The sequence below is a fragment of the Bombyx mori genome, chromosome 26 (genome assembly GCF_030269925.1).
Source record: "Bombyx mori chromosome 26, ASM3026992v2".
In the NCBI taxonomy this organism is placed as follows: Eukaryota; Metazoa; Arthropoda; class Insecta; order Lepidoptera; family Bombycidae; genus Bombyx; species Bombyx mori.
Window position 1 is genome coordinate 1,963,323 of NC_085132.1, and position 25,240 is coordinate 1,988,562.

Sequence of the window (25,240 nt, forward strand, 5' to 3'; positions counted from 1 at the left end):
AAAAGTTGTAGGCAGCGGCTTGGCTCTGCCCCTGGCATTGCCTAAGTCCACGGGCGACGGTAACCACTCACCATTAGGTGGGCCGTATGCTCGTCTGACTACAAGGACAATAAAAAAAAAAGTTGGCATTTACTGGTCGTTTCAATTTCGTAACTAGATACCGCCTCAAGGCTTACTAATGGTTTCTGGAGTTTAGCAAATGGACATCACCCTGTATTCCGAACCGCCACTCGACAGTAGTCTGCGCTCACGAGACGAAGTCTTAAGTGCAGTATAACTTAATTCAAAACTTGATTCCCTTCGAACCATCTAAAATTCAGGCACTCGAGTTGTTGATAAGCAACCAAAGTTAGGCCTTTAATTTAACTTGTGTGTATACAGGGTGGTTTTTTTACATATTAATAGTTTAGTAGGGTTTTGTTTTGAATGATCATAGATACGCCTTTAAAGAAAAAAGTACCTAATAAATAACGCAATAGTCATCAAATTTAATTGGACGAATTTTAATGTCAGGACTGACAAGCTTGCTACTCGAACCTCGCTCGTAACATATAGCTCATAGTGTCATCAATTAAGTTAACAAACAGTTCAATGAACGTCTCAAATACAACGGCCCTGAGCTAGCCTTTTCTCCTGTGTTATGTACGCTATAAGCATCCGAGACAAGAAAATGTAGTTTCTGATTAACGAATTTAATGCGAGCGACTCCCGCGGGTCGCGTCTAGTGACTAACTAAAATAATGCAATTACAAAGTAACTTGACCTACATAATGCGTTTGTGTATTAATTAAGTTACCGAAATCTTCCAATTAGGAACGAAACGGCCGGAATCATTTAGAGGCGGCTCGGATAAAGGTCAGCCGGTTCGGTGAGATGACGCCCCAGGCCCCCCCCCCACCGGGCGCGTCCGATATTGGAATAGAGGACCTCGCGTTTCAAGTGCGAAACGTAACGAAATTGCAAAATTCAATTCGGCAATTTAATCTTTATATTTCGGAAGATCAAACCAAATCAAATCAAAATTTTTTTTATTCAACATAAATGAAAGTACATACTTGTTGAACGTCAAAAAAACCTATGCTGATAGCCTTGAGAGGCTATGTCAGCTTACCCTAGCGTGTGTAGGTGAGCTCACGGGGCTCTAACCGGAGGGTTGCTAACACTGACCCTAGCAAGAGCAGTGCTTCGCAGAATCTACCACCGGATCGGAAACGCGACCCACTGAGAAGATCCGGCGAGAAACTCAGTGGGCTGTGTCTGTGGGTTATTTCGCTCGTCGAGCCCTTCGTCGCAAGCGACGGGTTCGACGAGGACGGTGACCGGTGCTTGTAGTGCCTAAAAGCACCGTTAATAGGTCAGCAGGATCCGTGATGACGTGCATCACCGCATTGGTGAACTCCCGCGCGGTCTTGTACCGTCAACCCTTCCCTGTACAACGAGGCGTTCTATGGACCGGCCATCTCGTCGCGAAACGTGTCCGAAGAAATTGTATTATTATTAAAGGTTTTAGTCTATCGTGCCAGAAATCACACAGAATCACAATTCGTCTTCGTTATCGAGAGCCGTCGGGAGTATGTGTCATGATATGTGATGTGTTTGATGTGTGTGGATTCTTTAGTTTTTTTTTAACAATTTATTTTGATGAATACGATAAATACCAATCGTATCAGATTCCTAGATAACAAATGCACAGCTAAAGTAGCGGTTCCGCGATTACCCGGACCACAATAAAATTTGTGTCTTAATAAGATGGATCGCGAGGTCATTGTATATCGGTTGCTTTTTGCTTGCAAATTTTTTTTTTTGTAAGTATTTATTGCTGATACTAATCTACGATATTTACACATAGTAGCAAATGCTTTAACTTAAATCTAATCTAATACATCGGGTTTCCCGGTTCAGTGATTAGCGTGTCCTGTGACACATAGGCCTCTTCCAGTTGCTTCCATTCTTCTCTATTGCTAGCTTTTCTGGACCAAATTGTCCCTCCAATCATCTTTATATCATCTGTCCATCTTCTAGCTTGCCTACCTCTTTTTCTTTTGCCATCACGTGGCTGCCATTCTGTTATAATTTTAGTCCATTTCATTCTGCTTTCCCTTGTCATATGTCCTGTCCATCGCCATTTTAACTGTCTTATCTTCTTTAGTACATCTTGCGTTCTTTAGTACATCTTGCGTACACGTTTGCTTGCTAATTGGTTGTAAGCAAAAAAAAAAGTGCTTGTAAAAGACTATCATACCGAGATAAGGTATACTACTTTTGTTTTTTTTTGTTATTGCTTTGATGGGTGTACAAGCTCACGACGACCCACCTGGTATTAAGTGGTTACCGGAACCCGTAGACATCTACAACGTTAATACCACCACCTCGAGATATGAGTTCTAAGGTCTTAATGTACAGTACAACGGTTGCCCCACCCTTCAAACTGACACGAATTACTGCTTCGTGGCATAAATAGGCATGGCGGTGGTGTCAATCCGTCATAATTTCTACGGGTTTGATTTTTATTATAATTAGTAGCTGACCCGGCAGACTTCGTAGTGCCTCAATCGATAAATAAAAGACCTACATTTTTGTATAAAATAAACTTAAAACAAACAAAAGGAATCCGTCCGACGGGGGACACGTCAAAGGAAAAACAAATTTGTTATTTTTATTTCATTCCGAGCAATTTCATATTTATCTACCTTTTAAACCTTCTCTGGACTTCCACAAATAATTCAAGAACAAAAATAGCCAAATCGGTCCAGCCGTTCTCGAGGTTTAGCGAGACTAACGAACAGCAATTCATTTTTATATTTAAATATTATTTATTAATTATTTATTACAATTAAATATTCCTTCATAATGGAAGTAATCCGTGAACACGAATCAAGTACCTACGCATTTCGATAAAATATATTTAATGTCAAAAAAATAATACATGCAAAATTTCAGTACAAGGACACAAGATGCTAGATAAGAGAACGCGTGTTTTCAATGAAGAACTAGACATGTTTTCCTTGTCGGGCCGTGCTGTGTCAATTGATGACAGAAAAATGTAGGTTGGTAAATTGATAACGCAAGGTACACGCGTCTCGTGAGGTATTATTATGTTCAAAACAATCATTTTATTACGCGGCTGAATAAATAAATAAATAAAATGGTGCGTTTGCAACTTCGTGCACGTGAAAGAAGTGCAACTTCTTTTGCGGTTTGAAGTATTGTGGTTTTCTTCGATTTGCATTCTTAAATCAAATTTCTCCTGTAATAGGGAATTATAATAATATGTATAAGAGAAACAACCTAGCTCACTTCATCCTTTCCTTATTTCCACGGTCGAGTGGTTCGCGAGACGCACTGTCTGTTTTCTCACTCTCGCTCTTCTTAAATTGTATTTTTTCTCTCTAGCCGTAACGAATCTGTCGCGAAATAAATTTTACCCTCAACGCGCCTAAAGAAGTTTCACTTCAAAAGCATATTATTCCTTGGCGGTCAGAGAATTCTACGACCGACCCTATATTTAGAATGATTTACATCGGGTCTTCAGTGAGACGAGGCGCACAATCAAATAGCAATTTAAATCATTATTTTTTATTTTTGTTTTTATTATAAATCAAATGCTTATCAAACGCGTTGCATTGCCCATGTCTACGTCGCCAGTGTAGACAATAATCGAGCAGCGTTTTCTGCGGACCACGCACTTAAGGCGAATCTCTAATCATTTTAAACAACATATTCGGTTTCTCGCCGGATCTTCTCAGTGGGTCGCGTTTCCGATCCGGTGGTAGATTCTGCGAAGCACTCCTCGTGCTAGGGCCAGTGTTAGCACCACTCCGGTTTGAGCCCCGTGAGCTCACCTATACGCTAGGGTGAAGCTGAAATAGCCTCTCAAGGCTATCAGCATAGGTAGGAAAAAAAAACCACATTTGATTACTGTAGGATCTCCATGTTCAACGAATGTGGTATCACTAACGTGACCTTTTTTCATCGTGTCAAAGCGGGATGCCTACAGTATTTCATATATAAATAGATGTAATATTTAAGTACAAAATAAAAAATATGGTTTAAATAATGACTTGAAATAATTTATTATGGTATCTTACCCTCACTGACATCTTAATTCTTACACCAACTTGCCTTTAAAATAATATTTATGTGTCGGGGCGGGGCGCCAGGGATGGCTAAGCGGTAGTTTCTGTCATCTTTCGTATTTGGTTGAACTCAGTTTATAAAAAGTCAATAAAACTTTTGAATAATAATTATTGAAACTCAACACACACAGCTTTCACAATGACAGGGTAAGCCGACAGTTTCGTTCCACATACAGACAGACCGACTGACTGACTGACTGACTGCCAGAGACTCACTGACTGAGACGGATGGGCCGTCCGATACGGACTTAAATGACTGTCTGACACGGAATGCCACGACTCTGTCCACGTACCGCCATTTTATACTATGGCGTTACGGAGTCTACCCTACATTTTGTGATATTTATCAAAACAACATTTCATCATTTAAAATAATAGTCAAAACAACGTCTTAATATTAGTAAAAGTCGTTAACCACGACATAATATATAATTTCGCAACAAAAAACTACTTTTCTACAGCAAAATTACAGTTACTTTAGTATGTATTTTGTAATACAATAAGGATTTGGGACATGGACAACAGATAAATGAAAGCGGGACATTTTTGTTCTCGTTGGGGACAGCGGGACTGACAGCTCGAAAGCGGGACGTATAGTCAGTCACATTAGGTATCACCCCCTTTCGGTACGTTACGAAGCATTTAGCGGGTAGGAGCTTTTGTGACTTCAATTCCGTGGTAATTAATACTTACAGCATCAAGAAAGCTGTTGTACTTGTGATAATCGGGCCTGTTCCTCTCGCAGAACTGCCTGAAGAGTAGCTTCCCGATCGGCTGCTGATCTACCACGTAATCGTAACCTACATCTGAAACAAGAAAATAACTCTTATCAATAACGATGCACCGCATAACATATACAAGTATTTTTCGAACCAAGGTCAGGGGTATTCCTTAACGGTACAACAGCACAGCTGTGCCTTGGTGAAGTCGTCGTGGCCTAAAGGATAAGACTTCCGGTGCATACGTGTTGAGCGATGCACCGGTGTTCGAATCCCGCAGGCGGGTACCAATTTTTCTATTGAAATACGTACTCAACAAATGTTTACGATTGACTTCCACGGTGAAGGAATAACATCGTGTAATAGAAATCAAACCCGCAAAATTATAATGCCATCAGATGAACTATATATTACTATATATACATTTGTCAAACGAATCACTGCCTTTTACCATTGTCCAAAAATTGTTTTACACGCACATGTACCGTCGTTACATTAGAAATAACAAAAGTTTTATAAACCACTCTTAGATCTTTTGCTGGAATAATTTAAAAGATTCCATTTTGTGGATTTAATGACCTTTGGTGTACAGACAATCCAGACTTCACTGCTTACCGGCTCCTGTAACCAAGTCACAGCCACGTCCCATCTACACCAATAACAAAGAAAAATAAAAAAAAATCCATAAAATAAATATTTTTCTCTCTTCAAATAACATACATACAATACACCACACCGATCATAGATCAAGAGATACAAAACCACTATACAAACTTCAAAGTCAAACAAAACAAACGTTATTTATCGGTTTCGATGCGACATTTCGCAAAATTCATAAGTCTAGAGGTCCCACAGTAGTCGAAATTCGACTATAATTAATTGGAATTGTAAGTTTGTACACTATTATGATTGTATTTTATACTTCTATAATTACAAATTTCGCCAAGACTACACTATAAAAAATATTAACAAACAATATTTAATCTATTCTCAATTTGACAACAGACGTCAAGAACAAAAGTTTGACAATAAATAGTATGCATGCGTGTGTGCGTCAAATACAGGGTATGTAGTGTGTGTAATGTTTTCTTTATCGCTTTAATGTATCTTTTATGCATTATTTAAAAAAAATATTAGCATTGTGCACTTCTTCTCTATATTCTCTATAAGTGTGGAAAATTTCATACTCTTCCGTCCGCGCAATTTTCGTAAAAAGGGATACAAAGTTTTTGCTTCACGTATTAATATATAGATTGTACGTATTGCCATAGCGACTCGCTTCTTATCGCGTATTTATAGCATTAGAGTATAATGCACTTTAATACGACCAAAACATTCGGGAGGGCGCGCGATTAAAGAATGACGTGGACGTTATCAAATAGTAACTACGGTTACGTCTTTATGTACTTATATATTACGAACTTTACTCCGGTGGCGGTGCGATGGTAAAAGCGTGATGATGGTATTATCTCAAACAATTCCTCAGAGCACTCCCCGTGGAACATACAAAAAGGAACTTTTATTCAAAAATCCTTTAGCAATTTCTACAAAATCTGCGAAAATAAACTTTTTTTTTTATTGCTTAGATGTGTGGACGAGCTCACAGCCCACCTGGTGTTAAGTGGTTACTGGAGCCCATAGACATCTACAACGTAAATGCGCCACACACCTTGAGATATAGTTCTAAGGTCTGAGTATAGTCACAACGGCTGCCCCACCCTTCAAACCGAAACGCATTACTGCTTCACGGCAGAAATAGGCGGGGTGGTGGTACCTACCCGTGCGGACTCACAAGAGGTCCTACCACCAGTAATTACGCAAATTATAATTTTGCGGGTTTGATTTTTATTGCACGATGTTATTCCTTCACCGTGGAAGTCAATCGTGAAAACTCAACACTACTCTCGACTACAACGCAGATCTTCGACAAGAAGCCGTGAACTACGTTCGGGATTTTCCTAACATTGTCCGAAGTTATCTAATCTCATATCTCAAAGCCCGCTATCATACCTATATTAAAACGAAACTATTTCGGGAATCCTTTCGCTGGTCCGAAGGTCGAATCCTTCGATTCGGGATCCGAGTCGTCATGGGAACATGTTTATAACCCGAATGGATAATGAGGACCTATATAGTTGGGGTGTGACGGGGTGTGGGGCATTGGATTTCCCGACGATTTTACCGATTTAGCACACATTTCGGACGTGTTCGGTGGACACATCATCATAACATGTAAATTATTCAAAACGACCTGATAGTATAAATATTTCAACTTTTTCTTTTCTTTTATGGCGAAGTCTAACAAGAAACTACTGAGAAAAATATTTTGAAATGAATGTATGTTTATTTTAAATCTCTGTGGTCATATTACAATTAATCATTTACTTATAACGTGATACGTTAATTAAGGAAAATTTCCTGTCATTGTAATTAATGACGTTATCGTTTTTTATATTAGAGACAGAGCGTGAGAGACAGAGAGAGGGAGAAAGACAGAAAGAGAGAGAGAGAGAGAGTATGCTTTATTGTACATCAAAATAAATAAAAACGCAAAACATTAGATGCAAAAAAGTACATTGGGAGGCTTTATCGCTAAGAACGATCTCTTTCAATCAACTATCAGGTGGACAAGAATCACTTCATGAAATAAAAAAACCGCGATACACCTAGAGATAGAAAAAAATATACATTTATAAATACATTAATTAATACGAACGATTTAATAATAATTTTGCTATTTTTATTAGTATTTTTTTTAAATGTATTAAATTAGTTTTATACGTTCTTTCGACACATGGCATTTAGCAGACAAAGAGATTTCAGGGTGATATGTTAAGCTACTAATGCTTTAATAATACAAATAATTTTGGTAATCAGTGGTACAAATCGAAGTGGCGTTCGTATAACTAATCTCAATTTCTAAATCCAAACAAGTTCAAATAAAAGTAAAAAAAAAAAAACATTAAACCATAACTATTACCATAACCATAACTATTATAATAATATATTATATTACCGCCAAGGATATCGTAACATTGCGAGATACGAAAATACAAAAACGTAACACATTAAGCGGATTCTTACATTTATCAAACAATTTAGGTGAATTAGGGTTGAGTCTTCGTGGGAATAGTTCGGTGCAGATACGACCAATAACCGAAAATGTATCTCCAAACAAGAAGACATCTTTGCAATTGGCCACTACACTGATATCGTATTTTTTATAACAAATAAATGTGTATTAGATAAATGACGAAAATCTGATAAACTTCTCAGATATAAGAATTTTAAATCTTCGATCGAGTTCTAGTACAAAGCTAATAATTTTGACATCCATTTTGTAAAACGTTTGTGAATAGTGACGTCATTATTCAATATAATTTTGCACTGTATCTCGCATTGAATCGAAACACTATACCTAGCTTCCTTATTGAGGAAGTTTCTTTACGTCACTTGGTTAGATATTAAGATAGGTAAGCGCTCAAGCGAATTGATTTCAAGACAACATCAATAATTGGGTTTCAACAAAACATTCCTAATGCAAAAAAACCGACAAAATTTATTTGTATTTACTAATTTTTTCTCTCTCTAAGCACCTGTCATTTTTTTACATACTTTGACATTGGCAAAATCCAAAGGCGTTGGAGCCAAATTCTTATTTGAAAAAAAAAACATTCCCATCCAATCTATCGCTTTAGGACGAAACTATCGTCACCGCCTTACAACGGTCATCCCTAGACGTTTTAACTTATATTCTTTCTTATTTCGTGCGCAACGCGATCCTCCCCAAACGAAACAACAGAAAGGAGCAAACAGGAAAACGATATAGTATTTATAGTTAACTACAAGAAAAATAATCAAGTTTACGTCTTAGTTGGCAACGTTGACGGATCGCTGTGGTAGGTTCTTGCTTGCTCTGTTTCAGCGGTGGCGTAATGAAAATTCGCGGTTTTGTAATTAATCCTTGGGGCCGGAATTATAAAACTTTGTAAGTGAAACGCTATTGAGAAACATGCTCTTGGCTTAGAGGTATCGCGGGCAGAGTGCTCTGAGGAAATGTTTAAGTTTTTTATTTATTGCTAGATGGGTGGACGAGCTCACAGCCCACCTGTGGTTACTGGAGCCCATAGACATCTGCAACGTAAATGCGCCACCCACCTTGAGATATAAGTTCTAAGGTCTCAGTATAGTTACAACGGCTGCCCCACCCTTCAAACCGAAACGCATTACTACTTCACGGCAGAAATAGGCGGGGTGGTGGTATCTACCCGTGCGGACTCACAAGAGGTCCTACCACCAGTAAGCCTACTTATGAGCCGGTCCGTACGGGTTCCAATTACTGCCGTGAACCGGTAATGTGTTTCGGTTTGAAAGGCGGGACAGCCGTTGTATAATATGGTAGGCAGCGACCTGGCTCTGCCCTGGTATTGCTGTAGTCCATGCGCGACGGTAACCACTCACCATCAGATGGGCTGTATGCTGGTCTGCCTACAAGGGTAACAAAAAAAAACTGTACAATTATAACTTAGACCTAATGTCTTAAGATATGCTTCAACTCCAGACGTTTCTTTCGAGGACCATGACTCAAACATAAACTCTCGACCCTTCACTTACAATCAATTAAACAATTCGTGCTACACAAAAATGGAGCACTCCGTGTGTCAATAACCGACAGACAAACTGTGGTCTGATAACGAAGACGCCTAATGACTCAATAATGTTCGTGTTAATGTTATATTTATTACGTTTTACATTGGATCAACCTAAGAGATTAATGACTTCGTGTGCAGTTTTTAAGGAAACTCCATAGGGATTGAAACATCGTCCTATTCTCTCAGAACAGTTTTTTTATCGGTGTAATCCCTACGCGGAAGAGAACACAAAAGAGGTAAGAGTAATGCCGTCAGTTTTTTTTTTTATTGCTTAGATTAGTGGACGAGCTCACAGCCCACCTGGTGTTAAGTGAGTAATGGAGCCCATAGACATCTACAACGTAAATGCGCCATCCACCTTGAGATATAAGTTCTAAAGTCTAAGTATAGTTACAACGGTTGCCCCACCCTTCAAACCGCATTACTGCTTCACGGCTGAAATAGGCAGGGAGGTGGTATCTACCCGTGCGGAGTCACAAGAGGTCCTACCATCAGTATGGTCCTACCACCAGTATAGTGTTCAGGGATATCCGGCTGCATTAGAAACCGCAAGCCGGGTCTAAGAGGATACATCGCAAACCGGTCGCTCTTTGGTGCTTGGACCTGTGACGTCAATTACGCTAACTATTGTTCATCGCCTTCTCCGCCCCCATCCGGATTAACGAGAGAAGCCACCTCCTACACGTGTTGGATCTGAGTGTAAGCCTATCCTCGCTCAAGCAGGGCTGGAACGATATGATAAGGAATGAACTCTTACTCTCTCTCTCTTTCTATCGCGATCCACCGCTAATTTCTGACGGTGAACTCACAGAAGTCAAGCATTGTCTTCCTTTTTTTTCCTACCTAGCTGAGAGCCTTGAGAGGCTATTTCAGCGTAACCTTAACTAGTAGGTGAGCTCACGGGGCTCAAACGTGACGACGTTGCTAACACGAACCCTAGCAAGAGCCGTGCTTCGCAGAATCTACCACCGGATCGGGAACGCGACCCACTGAGAAGATCTGGCGAGAAACTCAGTAGGCTGTCTCTGAGGGTTAATTTACTCGTCGAGCCCTTCGTCTCAAGCGACGGGTTATTGTCTTCCAATCCAATCTGTGCGACAAGGGCACCACGCTCCCAGACGGAGCAACTTTTGAACGTGTATACATTGTCATCTTCATTGCAACTACAATAGTGACAATCCGTCATCTCCCTTCCGCTGACGTAGTATAGGTAACGCGTAAAGCAGCCTTGACGTGTACCTGCTTCAGCCTAAGCCCTCTAGGAGCTTTCAAAGTATCTTAACACCCATAGATTACAATAAAAAAGAGCTATCGGATATTGAAATAGGCATTGGTACATTTTAACCCGATAATAATTTACAAGGTGTACCGCATGCTCATCTACTCATCGACATATGTAATTTAAGAAAATATGGTTGCAGGGGAGTGCTCAAACCAGTTTACTTTCACTGGTGGTACGACATCTTATGAGTCCGCACGGGTAGGTACCACCACCCTGCCTATTTCTATCGTGAAGCAGCAATGCGTTTCGTTTTGAAGGCAGTGATGGGCGTAACTAGTTACTTTTGTAATCTAATTAGTAATTACTAATTAGATTTTTATTATTATATAGTTTAATTAAACTACATAATAATTTAATTACAATGTATCTGATTATGTAGAAATCAATTACATTGTAATTAGAATTACTTTGGATGTGAAAGTAATTGAATACAATGTATTTAATTGCAATATAACTAAATTACAATTTAACCTAATTACATAGTAGTCAAATACATCGTAAATCGTAATTACTTTGAATATAACACTCATATTTATATATACTAGAGGTCCCGCAGTAGTCGAAATTCGACTATAATAATTAATTGGAATTGTAAGTTTGTACACTATTATGATTGTATTTTATACTTCTATAATCACAAATTTCGCCAAGACTACACTATAAAAAATATTAACAAAGACAAACAATATTTAATCTATTCTCAATTTGACAATAGACGTCAAGAACAAAAGTTTGACAATAAATAGTATGCATGCGTGTGTGCGTCAAATACATGGTATGTAGTGTGTGTAATGTTTTCTTTATTGATTTAATATATCTTTTATGCATTATTTAAAAAAATATTAGCATTGTGCACTTCTTCTCTATATTCTCTATAAGTGTGGAAAATTTCATACTCCTCCGTCCGCACAATTTTCGTAAAAAGGGATACAAAGTTTTTGCTTCACGTATTAATATATAGATCATACATCGATTTTTTAGATAAGTAGATTTTATGTACTTCAATAAAAATAAATAGGTAAGGCTCACTTCATCATGAACTAGAAAGGAAGGTGTGCGGGGTGGGGGACGACCTTGCTTTTTCTTTTCGACTTTTTTTTTGTTTTCGTACTCTATGATTAATTGCCCGAAAGCCAACCAACCGCCTGTCAGACGAAATGTTTGAAAAAAGAGTCATATTAAAAGTAATTTAAAGTATAAATCAGCAAAATACTTAATGTTTGTTTAATTTAATCTGCCAATGATTAATTTTTAAAAAATTACGTAAAATAATAAAGGATTTAAAAAAAAAAGTATATAACATGTGTTTCATTTTTGTGTTTGTCAAAAAGGCTGGACATTTTTTGTAAGGTTACCTAACTTATCATAACAGAATAGTTATGTGATCAATTATCAGTAATTACAAGTAATTTGTTTCAAATACATAAGTAATCTGTTACAGTTAATGTAATTAGATTAATTTATAATCGAATTAATTTATAACTGATTACAATAAGTACTCGCTGTAATCAGTTACTTAAGTAACCTGTTACAAAGTATCTCAATTACCAATTACAATGTAACTAATTTGTAATTATTAATCTGATTACTTTTTGCCCATCACTGCTTGAAGGGTGGGGTAGCCGTTGTACTGAGACCTTAGAACTTATATCTCAAGGTGGGTAGCGCATTTACGTTGTCGATGTCTTTGGGCTCCAGTAACCACTTAATACCAGGTGGGCTGTGGGCTCGTCAACCCATCTAAGCAATAAATAATAATAAAACACTATGTTATGCATTGGGAAAAAAATATTACGAGCAAAGTTTGTGCTTGTAAATTGATGTAATGATGATAACTGGGAACTATCCCTTTAACGTTATCCTATCCTAACGTTATAGTATATCCTTAAAGTAGCAAGGCGAAATATGTTAATAGTTTTTTTTATTTATAAGCCACATTATTACCGTCGAAGACTTCCAAGCTTTCGGCCCACTTTATGATAACTGGTTACAGCCGCCAATAGATCCCGACAATGCTTTTGTTTTTTTTTTTCGGGCCGAGGGCCGAACCTCCTACGAGGTCCCCGCGCCTAGGGGGCACGCGGGGTATGTGAGACTTAACGATCTGCAGGTGTTGAGAGCAGATCGCGGGCCCAAGGATTTTAGGGCCCACCCACTAAACGACTCCCCTGCACTCTTACACCCGACGTCCGATCTTCGTCCGGGCTCAGAACCTGGACAGAGTAGGGGGGTTCCCGCGGTCAACACTACAACCAGACACGCGGCGCCACCCCGAGGACGCCCGACCGACGGGTCGTCGAGGCGATAGTCGACGACCAACGACGTCGGTCTCCGCGGTACGGCGGCCCTACCAGGCCGCCCGGGCGGTGCCGCTGGTGTTCCGGGATACCCCGCTGGGCCAGAACCAGCCTGCCGGGTCGGAACGCGATACACCGCCGACCGGGTTGCTCTTCAACAGTATGTTCGGCGACGACAGCGACGACGAAAATGCGGACCGCATCGCAGTCCGCAGCCGCCGACGCGCCGTCCCGTCCTCCTGGTGCCAGCGCGCTAGAGTGACGGTAGCGTGCGGCGCAGCCTCAACCCCCTTAGGTCGCCCCGTGACCATCACCGGGAGGAGACTGCCTCCTCATAGGGGCTGGAGCTGGACAAACGCCCTCCTCCGACCCCCGGCCCGACGGCGGCGGCACGGCGCCGAGAGGGAAGAAGAGCTCTCCCTCTCCCGTTCCGCCGCCTCCTTCTGCGAGATGGTGGACTCGCAGAAGTCGAGCATCACCTGCCAGGACTCGTCGCTGCCGAGCATCGTAGCCACGACGGTCGGAAGCGACAAGTCCGGTCCTATTTTTGCAACGAGGACGCGGCGCTGCTCCGCGAAAGCGGGGCAGTACGCGAGCGTGTGCTCCGCCGTGTCCTCGTTGCAGCCACTGCAGTGGTGGCACTTCGGAGTCGGCTCCCTCCGGGCGACGAGGTGCAGGTAGCGACCGAAACAGCCGTGTCCCGTGAGCACCTGCGTCGCTCGGAAGGCGAGACGTCCTCGGTCGCGATTTACCCAGTCCGAGAGGACCAGATCCCGACAATGCTAGGTCAACTAAAATCGGATCAGTCGTATTTCAGAAGATGCGTACACAGCCTCTTACATCTAAAGCTATTTTTAGTCCGCCTTACTTAATACCTTTTTTTTTTCAATTCAAGGCCTAACATTTGCATACAGTGATGACGTCACATCTGCGTCTTAAAACTGTAGGAGAGACTTAACAAACAATTGGCTCAAGTGTCCTAATATATCTATATATATTAATACGTGAAGCAAAAACTTTGTACCCCTTTTTACGAAAATTGCGCAGACGGAGGAGTATGAAATTTCCCATACTTATAGAGAATATAGAGAAGGAGTGTAGGATGTTAGTATTTTTTTTTAATTATGCATAAAATACATTACATTAATAAAAAAAAGATTACACACACTACCATCTATTTGACACACTCACGCATGCATACTATTTGTTTATTGTCAAACTTTTCTTATTGTTTAAAGTCTGTAGTCAAATTGAGAATAGATTAAATATTGTTTGTCTTTATTAATCATAGACCTATATAGTATACTTCAGTGTTATTAATATTATTATTTTTCTAAAGTTTAGTCTTGGCGAAGCCTGTGTTTAGAAGTATTTTATGTGATTATGGTCTTTGACAATACAATCATAAAAAATTTCAAACTTATAATTTCAATTAATTATAGTCGAATTTCGACTACCGGGGCACCACTAGTATAATTTAATTATACTAAAATATATAATCAGCTAAAACAAAAACAAAAAAAAAAAACAACATTGCATTTATCCGTTCTCAAATCTCATTCTACGATACTCTTCAAACGTTAACGAAACGTGAAAGTGAAATTAAATCCAATTCCAACAACAGACGAGAGAGAGAGAGAGAGAGAGAGAGAGATAAGCTCGCGATTCACACAACGGAGAAATGTTGTAATTGAACTTTGCAGTATAATAAGCACGTGCCACTAAAATCCCGGCCAGAGTAATCTATATATTAATACGTGAAGGAAAAACTTTGTATTCCTTTTTACGAAAATTGCGCGGACGGAAGAGTATGAAATTTCCCACATTTATAGAGAAATATAGAGGAGTGCCGAATGTTATTTTTTTTTAAGATAATGCATAAAAGATACATTAAATCAATAAAGAAAACATTACACACACTACCATGTATTTGACGCACACACGGATGCATACTATTTATTTATTGTCAAACTTTTGTTCTTGACGTCGGTTGTCAAATTGAGAATAGATTAAATACGAGGGCTGCACTAAAAGTATCGGGAATGGAATATTTCCAGTGTTCCTGTCATATTAAAACCTTTTTAATTGAAAACTCCTTGGTTTTAAAAATCGAATACCATTTATTTATTTAAAAAAATATTCTCGGTCTTGTCACGAGGTTTTGTCAAACTTGTTTAGTCGTTGAGAAAATGGAATTGACTCGAGAAAATTCAAGAGCGATGATTTATTATGACTTTCGAAGTGGTTTAACACAAAAACAGTGTGTTGACCGGATGATTTCTGCATTTGGTGATGAAGCCCCATCCAAAACCACAATTTATCGCTGGTTTGCTGAGTTTCAACGTGGACGTGTCAAGCTCAGTGATGATCCCCGTCAAGGTCGTCCAAAAACTGCAGTCACCCAAGAAAACGTTGATGCTGTGCGTAAGCTGATTGAGGAAGATCGACATGTGACATACCGCGAAATTCAGGCAACTTTAGACATTGGCATGAGTCAAATACAAATAATCTTGCATGAACAATTAGGTGTAAAAAAGTTGTTTTCCCGATGGATACCGCATTCGCTCTGTGAAGAGCAAAAAGCGGCTCGCGTTACTTGGTGCGTCAGAACTCTCGAAAGATTCCACGCAGGATCCTCAAATGCTGTATACAACATTGTATCAGGTGACGAATCCTGGATATACACGTACGAACCCGAAACAAAAAACCAGTCACGAGTTTGGGTGTTCGAAAATGAGTTAAAGCCAACAAAAATTGTTCGTTCACGGAGTGTTGCAAAAAAATGGTGGCCACGTTTGTCTCCAAAACCGGCCATGTTACGACTATTCCTCTTGAGGGACAAAGAACGGTTAATGCAGAATGGTATGCTAGCATTTGTTTGCCACAGGTCGTTTCTGAACTCCGTAAAGAGAACTGCAACCGCCGCATCATCCTCCATCACGACAATGCGAGTTCTCACACCGCGCACAGAACAAAATAGTTTTTAGAGCAAGAAAACATAGAATTATTAGACCATACGGCGTACATACCCGACCTAATCCCTAATGATTTCTATACTTTCCCTAAAATAAAGAATAAATTGCGTGGACAGAGATTTTCATCACCTGAAGAAGCTGTGGACGCCTACAAAACGGCCATTTTGGAGACCCCAACTTCCGAATGGAATGGTTGCTTCAATGATTGGTTCCATCGTATGGAAAAATGTGTCAAATTTCGCGGAGAATACTTCGAAAAGCAATAAATACATTTTTAAATAGTAATCTTGTGTCTTGGTATTGTTTGTCTTTATTAACATTTTTCTACAGTGTTAGTCTTGGCGAAATTTGTGATTATAGAAGTGTGTCTTTGAAAATAGAATCTTAATAGTGTACAAACTTATAATTTCAATTAATTATAGTCGAATTTCGACTACCGGGTGACCACTAGTTTATATTATTAAACAAGATACATTGTTTGCGCTATCTGCAATGGATACATCGCATTAATATTTTTGAACGTAATTGCGAGCGCATCGATATAGTCCCGCCTCTCCCCTCTTATATCAATGTCATTATAAAGTCGAGTTTGAATCGTGCGCAGGAAAATTGTGCGATCGCGAAAAATAGTAGTGAATATTGAGTGCAGCTAATTAATTACTGAAAAAACTGAAAGTGTTCATCGAGATAAAAAGAAGGAAGACAGGAGTGGCCACTCTAGGAAGATAGTGCTACAAAATATTATTATAAGTACAAAGATACAGACCTTCGGTGAGTTCCTAACAATCTACCAAGTATCTTATCGATTGCGCTCTAAATCTAAAAACTGAAGAACCAAGCCCAACCATACATATATATGTAGTGGTTAACGACTTTTAATAATATTAAGACGTTGTTTTGACTATTATTTTAAATGATGAAATGTTGTTTTTATAAATATCACAAAATGAAGGGTAGACTCCGTAACGCCACAGTATAAAATGGCGGTACGTGGACAGAGTCGTGGCATTCCGTGTCAGACAGTCATTCCGTCCATCTCAGTCAGTGAGTCTCTGACAGTCAGTCAGTCAGTCAGTCAGTCGGTCTGTCGGTATGTGCAACGAAACTGTCGGTTTATCCTGTCATTGTGAAAGTTGTGTGTGTTGAGTTTCAATAATTATTATTGAAAAGTTTTATTGACTAAACTGAGTTCAATCGAATACGAGTGATAACGGAAACTACCGCTCAGCCATCCCTGACGTTAGCCAACATATAAGATAATATATATGCAAGAAAACTAACTATTTTAACACTATCGATTAGAACCTGGCGCAGTCCAGTCGACATCAGTAAATACTTAATTATATTGTTTTCTTCCATCAGCCATTCTTCATGTAGCCAGTTCAATTGACCTATATAAATACTACCAGATTTCAAAGATCTTAAAACTAAGTACTAAAACGTAAACAAATCCTTTAAAAAATATCGTCATTCGCCATTGCCGAAATTAATTTATCTCAAATTCAAATTCAAAATCATTTATTTCAACTTAGATGTCAGTATGACACACTTGTTGAATGTCAAAATATAAATAACAATGTTAACTCTACCACCGGTTCCAAAAAAAGCCACAGTCCGGAGATGAACCGACGAAACAAACTCAGCGGGCTTTTTTTTTTTCAAATATTTTTTTTTTTAAATAAATAAAAATATTTACAATAAAGGAAAAAAAAAGTCAAAAAATACAAATTTCTTCATCTTGCATCCTCTCATTTAAACTTCACACTGTCGTTGATAGCTTGAAAGCGATAATCGTAACGTAAGTACAAAATATAAATATAAATAACAATCCGTAGTTTAACAACCCTAGACCGTAGTAAAGCTCCAATTTAATCTGTCGAATAACAATTTTATGTTGGTTTTATGTCACGAATTTGTCTCATTCTAGAAACTTCAGCCAACGGTAGTGATGTGACATAATCGGGGTTATTCAAAAATACGACAACTACTATTCGAAAAATTCGTATTTTTTTTTTATGGCTTAGATGGGTGGACGAACTCACAGCCCGCCTGGCGTTAAGTGGTTACTGGAGCCCATGGACATCTACAACGTAAATGCGCCACCCACCTTGAGATATAAGTTCTAAGATCTCAATATAGTTACAACGGCTGCTCCACCCTTCAAACCGAAACGCATTACTGCTTCACGGCAGAAATAGGCAGGGTGGTGGTACCTACCCGCGCGGACTCACAAGAGGTCCTACCACCAGTATTGAAAGTATAGATTTCAAGGTGAATCGAGGCAAGCCGTGATGATCCAATAGTGCATTTGTCTTCTTTTTCTCTCTCTTACCAGCGCCGTGGACGACTTTTATCAATATTTCATCAAGAAGTTGCGATATTTATGACTTGGCAGTTACAACTTTTTTTTTATTGCCCTTGTATGCAGACGAGCGTACGGCCCACCTGATGGTGAGTGGTTACCGTCGCTCCTGGACTTCAGAAATGCCAGGAGCAGAGTCAAGCCGCTGCCTACCGCTTAATACTCTCCACAAGCCTCGTTTGAAGAAGGACATGTTATAGTGCTCGGAAAACACCGAGGTGGGGAGCTCATTCCATAGCCGGATGGTACGTGGCAAGAAACTGCACCTTAGTTACCTGACCGCAAGTGCGTGTGTCATAACGATAACTGAGCAATGTTTCCATTGTTCACATCATCTACGACAGCATTTAAGATAACTTGTAAAGACAAGATTCTAAGCAATAGTTTCTGAACTAGATTTGTGCTCACACAGCATTTGTAGACTTGGCAACAATCCCAAATCCTCGCGTAATTAAATTAGTCGCTAAAAAGTTTTTCACTTCCGGGCCAAGAAACTTTCGGCGTGAAAGGGCCTGAAAGGGGGGTTGGGGGGGGGCCACAATGGCAGCCCCTCCGATATCCGCTTACTACATACAGCATTGATGTAATCGCACAGCTATAAAACAGTCGAGAGTAAAAGAAATAGTTTACGCAGAGCCTTTTGTACTGAATCGATTTTATCGTCACATGAAGAGGGTCTGTGGAAGAGGCACGCAAACCGGAGACCGACGTCGGGTCGTACCGTACCTGCATAAAGGTCGTGAGCTTAAAGAATTAGAAATAGCTAGTCAATAAAAAACTCAGCATTATTCGAACTTTTTTTTTATCGCTTAGCTCACAGCCCACCTGTAAGTGTTTACTAGAGCCCATAGACATGCAAATGCGCCACCCACCCTGAGATATGAGTTCTAAGGTCTCAGTATAGTTACAACGGCTACCCCACCCTTCGAACCGAAACGCATTACTGCTTCACGGCGGAAATAGGCGGGGTGGTGGTACCTACCCGTGCGGAGTCACAAAAGGTCCTTACCACCACTGATTACGCAAATTATAATTTTTCGGGTTTGGTTTTTATTACACGATGTTATTCCTTCACCGTGGAAGTCAATCGTGAACATTTATTGAGTACGTATTTCATTAGAAAAATTGGTACCCGCCTGCGGGATTCGAACACCGGTGCATCGCTACATACGAATGCACCGGACGTCTTATCCTTTAGGCCACGAAGACTTCCATTCCAAAATATGTAGAAGTAAATGTTTTGTGGTGATTAGCAAACCTGTTTTGAAATCTCCTTAAAAAAAAGGCGGTTATCAATTCGAAAAAAAAAACCCGATTTTGAAACATTCTTTATTGATGCTCCGCTTGTATTGGTCTTAGCGTGATGTTATATAGCCTATAGCCTTCCTCAATAAATGGGCTATCTAACACTGAAAGAATTTTTCAAATCGGATCAGTAGTTCCTGAGATTAGCTCGTTCAAACAAACAAACTCTTCAGCTTTATAATATAATATTAGTATAGATTGAAGAAGAAGAAGAAAAGAAGAAAATTTCTTCTTCTTCTTCTTTCTAGTATAGATTAAACAAGTTTTTCGAATGTCTATCGATAAAAATATGTAGAAGTAAATGATTTGTGGTGATTAGCAAACCAGTTTTGAAATCTTCTTGTTTATATTAGATTTCTCAAAATTTTAATGTGCTTTGCGATATTTTTATGACGGGTTTGAGCCCCGTGAGCTCACCTACTAGTTAAGGTTCCGCTGGAATAGCCTCTCAAGGCCATCAGCTTAGGTAGGAAAAAAAATATGGAATAAACGAAATGAACAACAATCTAAGAAACGAAACGATTTAAAGATAATGGAAGAGACATTCCGAGTAATTGAAAACGTTAGCGAAACGGATTCCTGAGCCGAACAAATAAATAACTAAACCATCCCGGTATACAGTACAAGATACTATTTCAGTGCCTCTGATGGAAAAAGTGTCCGGGTATAAAGCTATCTACATTTTTTCCGGATAACTTAACGAAAACTAAAACTTTTTACTCCTAAATGAATTATTCCATTATTTATTTATTTATTTACTAGCGACCCGCCCTCGCTTCGCTTCGGAAACTGTAATTTATTATTGATTTCTCCACTATTTAATGGATGTTATTATACATATAAAACTTCCTCTTCAATCACTCTATCTATTAAAAAAACCGCATCAAAATCCGTTGCGTAGTTTTAAAGATTGAAGCATACATATGGACAGAGAAAGCGAATTTGTTTTATACTATATAGTGATTTTTATAACTTCATATACTAGAAAGTATAAAGGCGGACTTAATGCCATAGGCATTCTCTAACAGTCTACCTTATATATTTCAACTATAAATTTCGTTCTCAAAAATTAAAATACATTACTGTAAAATCGATCACAATTACTTGAACATCTCGTCTCAAGACTTCATTACGTATAGCTCTGTTGATAACCTTTTATTTATTTAATTATTGCTTAGGTAAGTGGACGAGCTCACGGTCCACCTGGTACTAAGTGATTACCGGAGCCCATAGACTTCTACAACGGAAATGGCGCCACCCATTTTTAGACATGAGTCCTAAGATCTCAAGTTCAGTACAACGGCTGCCCCAGCCTTCAAATCGAAACGCATTACCGCTTCACGGGAGAAATAGGTGGTGGTACCTACCCGTGTGGACTCACACGACGTTAAAACCTTTAAAACCAGGTCGAAGCTCCTTGGCAAAACCTATCGGGAAAGGCTAAGAGAAACTGAATGATTTCAACTTCAAGATCAAGCATTTGTCTGTAAAAAATCAATGGAATTAAGGCTATTTTCACTATTATCATCTTATCTTATTTTATTATTATTTATTTATATTTATTTAAAATCTTATTAATTACATAATATTTTTTAAAAAAAATATATTAAAAATACAATTTTTTAAAAACACTATATAAAAATAGATTGCCGCTGATGGCGGTGTCTACGACACAAGCCACCAGTGGTTAGGACTCCAGAGTGAGAAACCTCCTTATATTATTATTATTATTATCTTATGTGAAGGGTAGGCAACGCACTGGCGTAAACGCTGGTGACCGTGGGCGGCGGTGAATCACTTACCATCAGGTCTTGCTCGTTTGCCTCTTAGTTGTTATAAAAAAAAAAAAAAAAATTTTAGGATCGAAACGCATTGATTTGCACGTTAGGTATAGGTGCATCACTACATAGTATAAAACAAAGTCGCTTTCTCTGTCCCTATGTATGCTTAAATCTTTAAAACTACGCAACGGATTTTGATGCGGTTTTTTTAAATAGAGAGAGTGATTGAAGAGGAAGGTTTATATATATAATAACATCCATTAAATGCGAGGGCGGGTCGCTAGTTTACGATAAAACTTAATTAAAAAATGTGCGTACCGAAAAATACCCTATTCCAGACATTTATATATTAAGATGACAAAGATGCGTTTATAATGTATTCTTTTCACAACTACCTACCTACATATAGATGTATAAACCGTACATATCAATTAGATATTAATCAACAATTAATTGTTTGTGAACTAATATATAATTCGTATTCAGGCCACGTTCTTGCTATAAATTCAAAATAGATCGCGCTCGTATATCAGCAAACGACAGCAATCATGCATTTAACACTGTACTAAAATGACTAGAATTGAGGGTTGATAGATAAAATCAGCTTTACCTTGGGTGCAAGCTAACCTTTTTTATTTATTGCTTAGATGGGCGGACGAGCCCACAGCCCACCTGGTGTTAATGGGTTACTGGAGCCCATAGTCATCTACAATGTAAATGCCCCACCCACCTTGAGATATAAGTTCTAAGGTCTCAGTATAGTTACAACGGCTGCCCCACCCTTCAAACTAAAACGCATTACTGCTTCACAACAGAAATAGACGGGGTGGTGGTACCTACCCGTGCGGACTCACAAGAGGTCCTACCGCCAATTTTTGCGGGTTTGATTTTTGCAAACCCGAAATACCGTCCTGTCTATTTCTACCGCTAAACCATCACGTGCTATGGTTCAAATAGCAAGGGATATACCTATGGCTTTATTTAACGTTAAACGAAAATCAATCGGATCTTAAAATATATAAAAAAATTTTTAAATTATGATAAAGCTAACAAACGTTGCACCTTTTTTAATACTCAAACTTCTCAGGCAAAATTCTTATATTGCTTTGCTTTTCATTGATGAATCACGCACTGTTAACGGAATGCCCCCCCTCCCCCCCAAGCTTTCTCGAGTTTACGGCCGAACTTTTCGTTCGGTTCGAGATAAAGTTTTGATGAGCGCACTTACGAACGTGGACGTTACGAAAGCTTCACTGGAAAGTCTTTGAGCTTATACAACTAATCGTGTTTGTATATCGTTGATTGAATTAAGTTCGTTGACTGATTAAATTAAACTCTGTGACATGGTATCTTGTAATACTGCTTACCTAAAACTGAGAGACTTGTAACAGTATTAAAATTTAATGAAATTTCGCATTCGCATTTGCCGCAGACCGAAAAATGTTGTTCGGATATTCGGAATCGCCGAGCACTTGACATACGTAACGCTTGTTATGTTAATCATAACGCTTCTGTATTATCATCATCATCATCATCATCAACAGCCCACAGTCGTCCACTGCTGGACATAGGCCTCTCCCAATCCACACCACTGAGCCCGGTCTGCGGCTCTCCTCATCCACTTCTTGTGGCACCACCTAGCCACCTGTATTATATATAGTTTATATACATTTGTCGAAGTTGGATTTACATTTATGGAGAATCGACAAATCGATATGGGTTGGAATTACGTTGTTCATTTACATTATGTAAACCGTGTGTTATTGTATTCAGTAAGACCTTATAGAATTTTTTTAAGTTTCGTTCCATTTTAATACGCTTTTATTATTGTATTTGTATGTAACGGAATCTTTGAACATGATTTTGACCCCCTTCAAGACGTCGGATTAACTCGAAATTTAGTATACTTATTAAGGACCGATGAGAATTCAATATTAAAAAAAATTGAAATTCAACTAAAACATTAAAAATAAAAAATAGTTTAAAAAAACTAACAAAATAAGCTTTTATAAAAAAAACAACTAAAATATAGAAAATAAATTTTAATAAATTTGGGACGCTTTTCAGGTTATTATCGAAATAACCCTTCTACTCATATCTGTTCATAAAATATTTATAACTACTGATACCATGCACCCCACGCTTTTTTTTTTACAGTAAAATCAATTTTTCTACCTATTTTTAATTCAAATTTATTAAAATTTATTTTCTATTTTTTAGTTGGATTTTCTATAAAAGCGTATTTCGTTAGTTTTTTTAAACTATTATTTATTTATCTCACGATCTGCATGCGAAGTAAATTGTCTCTTTGCAATAAGATGACGCCAAGATAGACAACATCCACTCTCGGTGATTTTAGGCCAAAGCACCGGTCACCGTTCTCATCGAACTCGCCTACCTTCTAGAAACATTTCTAGAAGAAACTATCTGCATATCAATTTTTTTTTATAAAACACGCTTTTCTTGGAAATATCTAGAACTTTTTTGCTGTCGATTATCATCGGCTATGCGTTGAATTCTGTCGCAATGCTATAATGAAATTCAACTTAAGGGCATCTGGAATTATTCCTCAAGATGCTATGCTATGCTTTTTCAACAGTATCAATAGCCGCAGTGGAGCCGCACCCACCGAGCGTGTTTACTCATCTATGCCAATTAATAATAACAAACCTCATTGAACTCCTATTCAAATCTGAATTACCTTTTATTATTTTTATCATAGCATTGCGTGAGAACTCGCAAATAAAACGTTTATCGGCTAAAGAAAACACCATCGAAATATTATAGGCCAATAAAGCTTGAAGGAAACATGAAATATAACTTTTTATTGGTTGCCAATGCGTATAATAAGATTTATAGAGCCTCGTCTCTTTCCTCAATTCTTTTATCGGACTAAAGACGAATCACGTAATTATGTTATTCCAAAGATCAAGTTAACGGCTGTCTGGTGTAATGGTAAGTGACATGGTCACTACACAAGGGGGTCGCGGGTTCGAATCGGAAGATATTTGTATGATAAATATAAATGTCTTTTCCAGGGTTATGGATGTCTATTAAATATATGTATGTGTATAATAAAAATCTTACATTTATATCCGTTATCTGGTACCTGTAACACAGGTTCTTTACGAACTTATCACGGGACCAGTTAACGTGGCGTGATTGTTAGTAAATATTTATTTATTTATTATTGCTCTAGATGCGTGGACAGCTGTAATTGTGTTAGGTGCTAGCCGTAGTGTATAGGTTTACGACGAAAGGAAGATCTTCCGCCGAGCGAGCGATATTGCTGGAAGATCTTCCATCGAGCGGGTGATATTGTTCGGTAGATCGACGGTCCGAATATTGTTGTTCGGAACTGGTATATGTGCAAGCTTTTATCTTGAAAATGTCGTAAGCGAGATTCAGGCATCTATCAAATGTCAGGCGTTGTATGATGACTACCGCCACAGTAGTATAGACCAACTTTGAAATTGGAACGTACTAATGCTCCACCTCTGATATAGATAGGATCGTAGTAAGCACTAACAACACATGTCATTAGACAAATACACATCTTTTAATATTAGAGTAGTCCCGCAGTAGTCGAAATTCGACTATAATTAATTGGAATTGTAAGTTTGTACACTATTATGATTGTATTTTATACTTCTATAATCACAAATTTCGCCAAGACTACACTATAAAAAATATTAACAAAGACAAACAATATTTAATCTATTCTCAATTTG

The 25,240-nt window shown here is 38.6% G+C and overlaps 1 protein-coding gene across 4 annotated transcripts in view; it reads right to left on the reverse strand.

Moving 5' to 3' along the window:
• LOC101747093 (G protein-coupled receptor kinase 2) overlaps nt 1-25,240 on the reverse strand; it is a 113,923-nt gene that overhangs the window by 20,353 nt on the left and 68,330 nt on the right. For all 4 annotated transcript variants that reach the window (XM_012696236.4, XM_012696234.4, XM_062676288.1 and 1 more), the window contains one exon: nt 4,830-4,942. In XM_012696236.4, the coding sequence (XP_012551690.1) occupies nt 4,830-4,942 (113 nt within the window). The remainder of the gene's footprint in view (nt 1-4,829; nt 4,943-25,240) is intronic.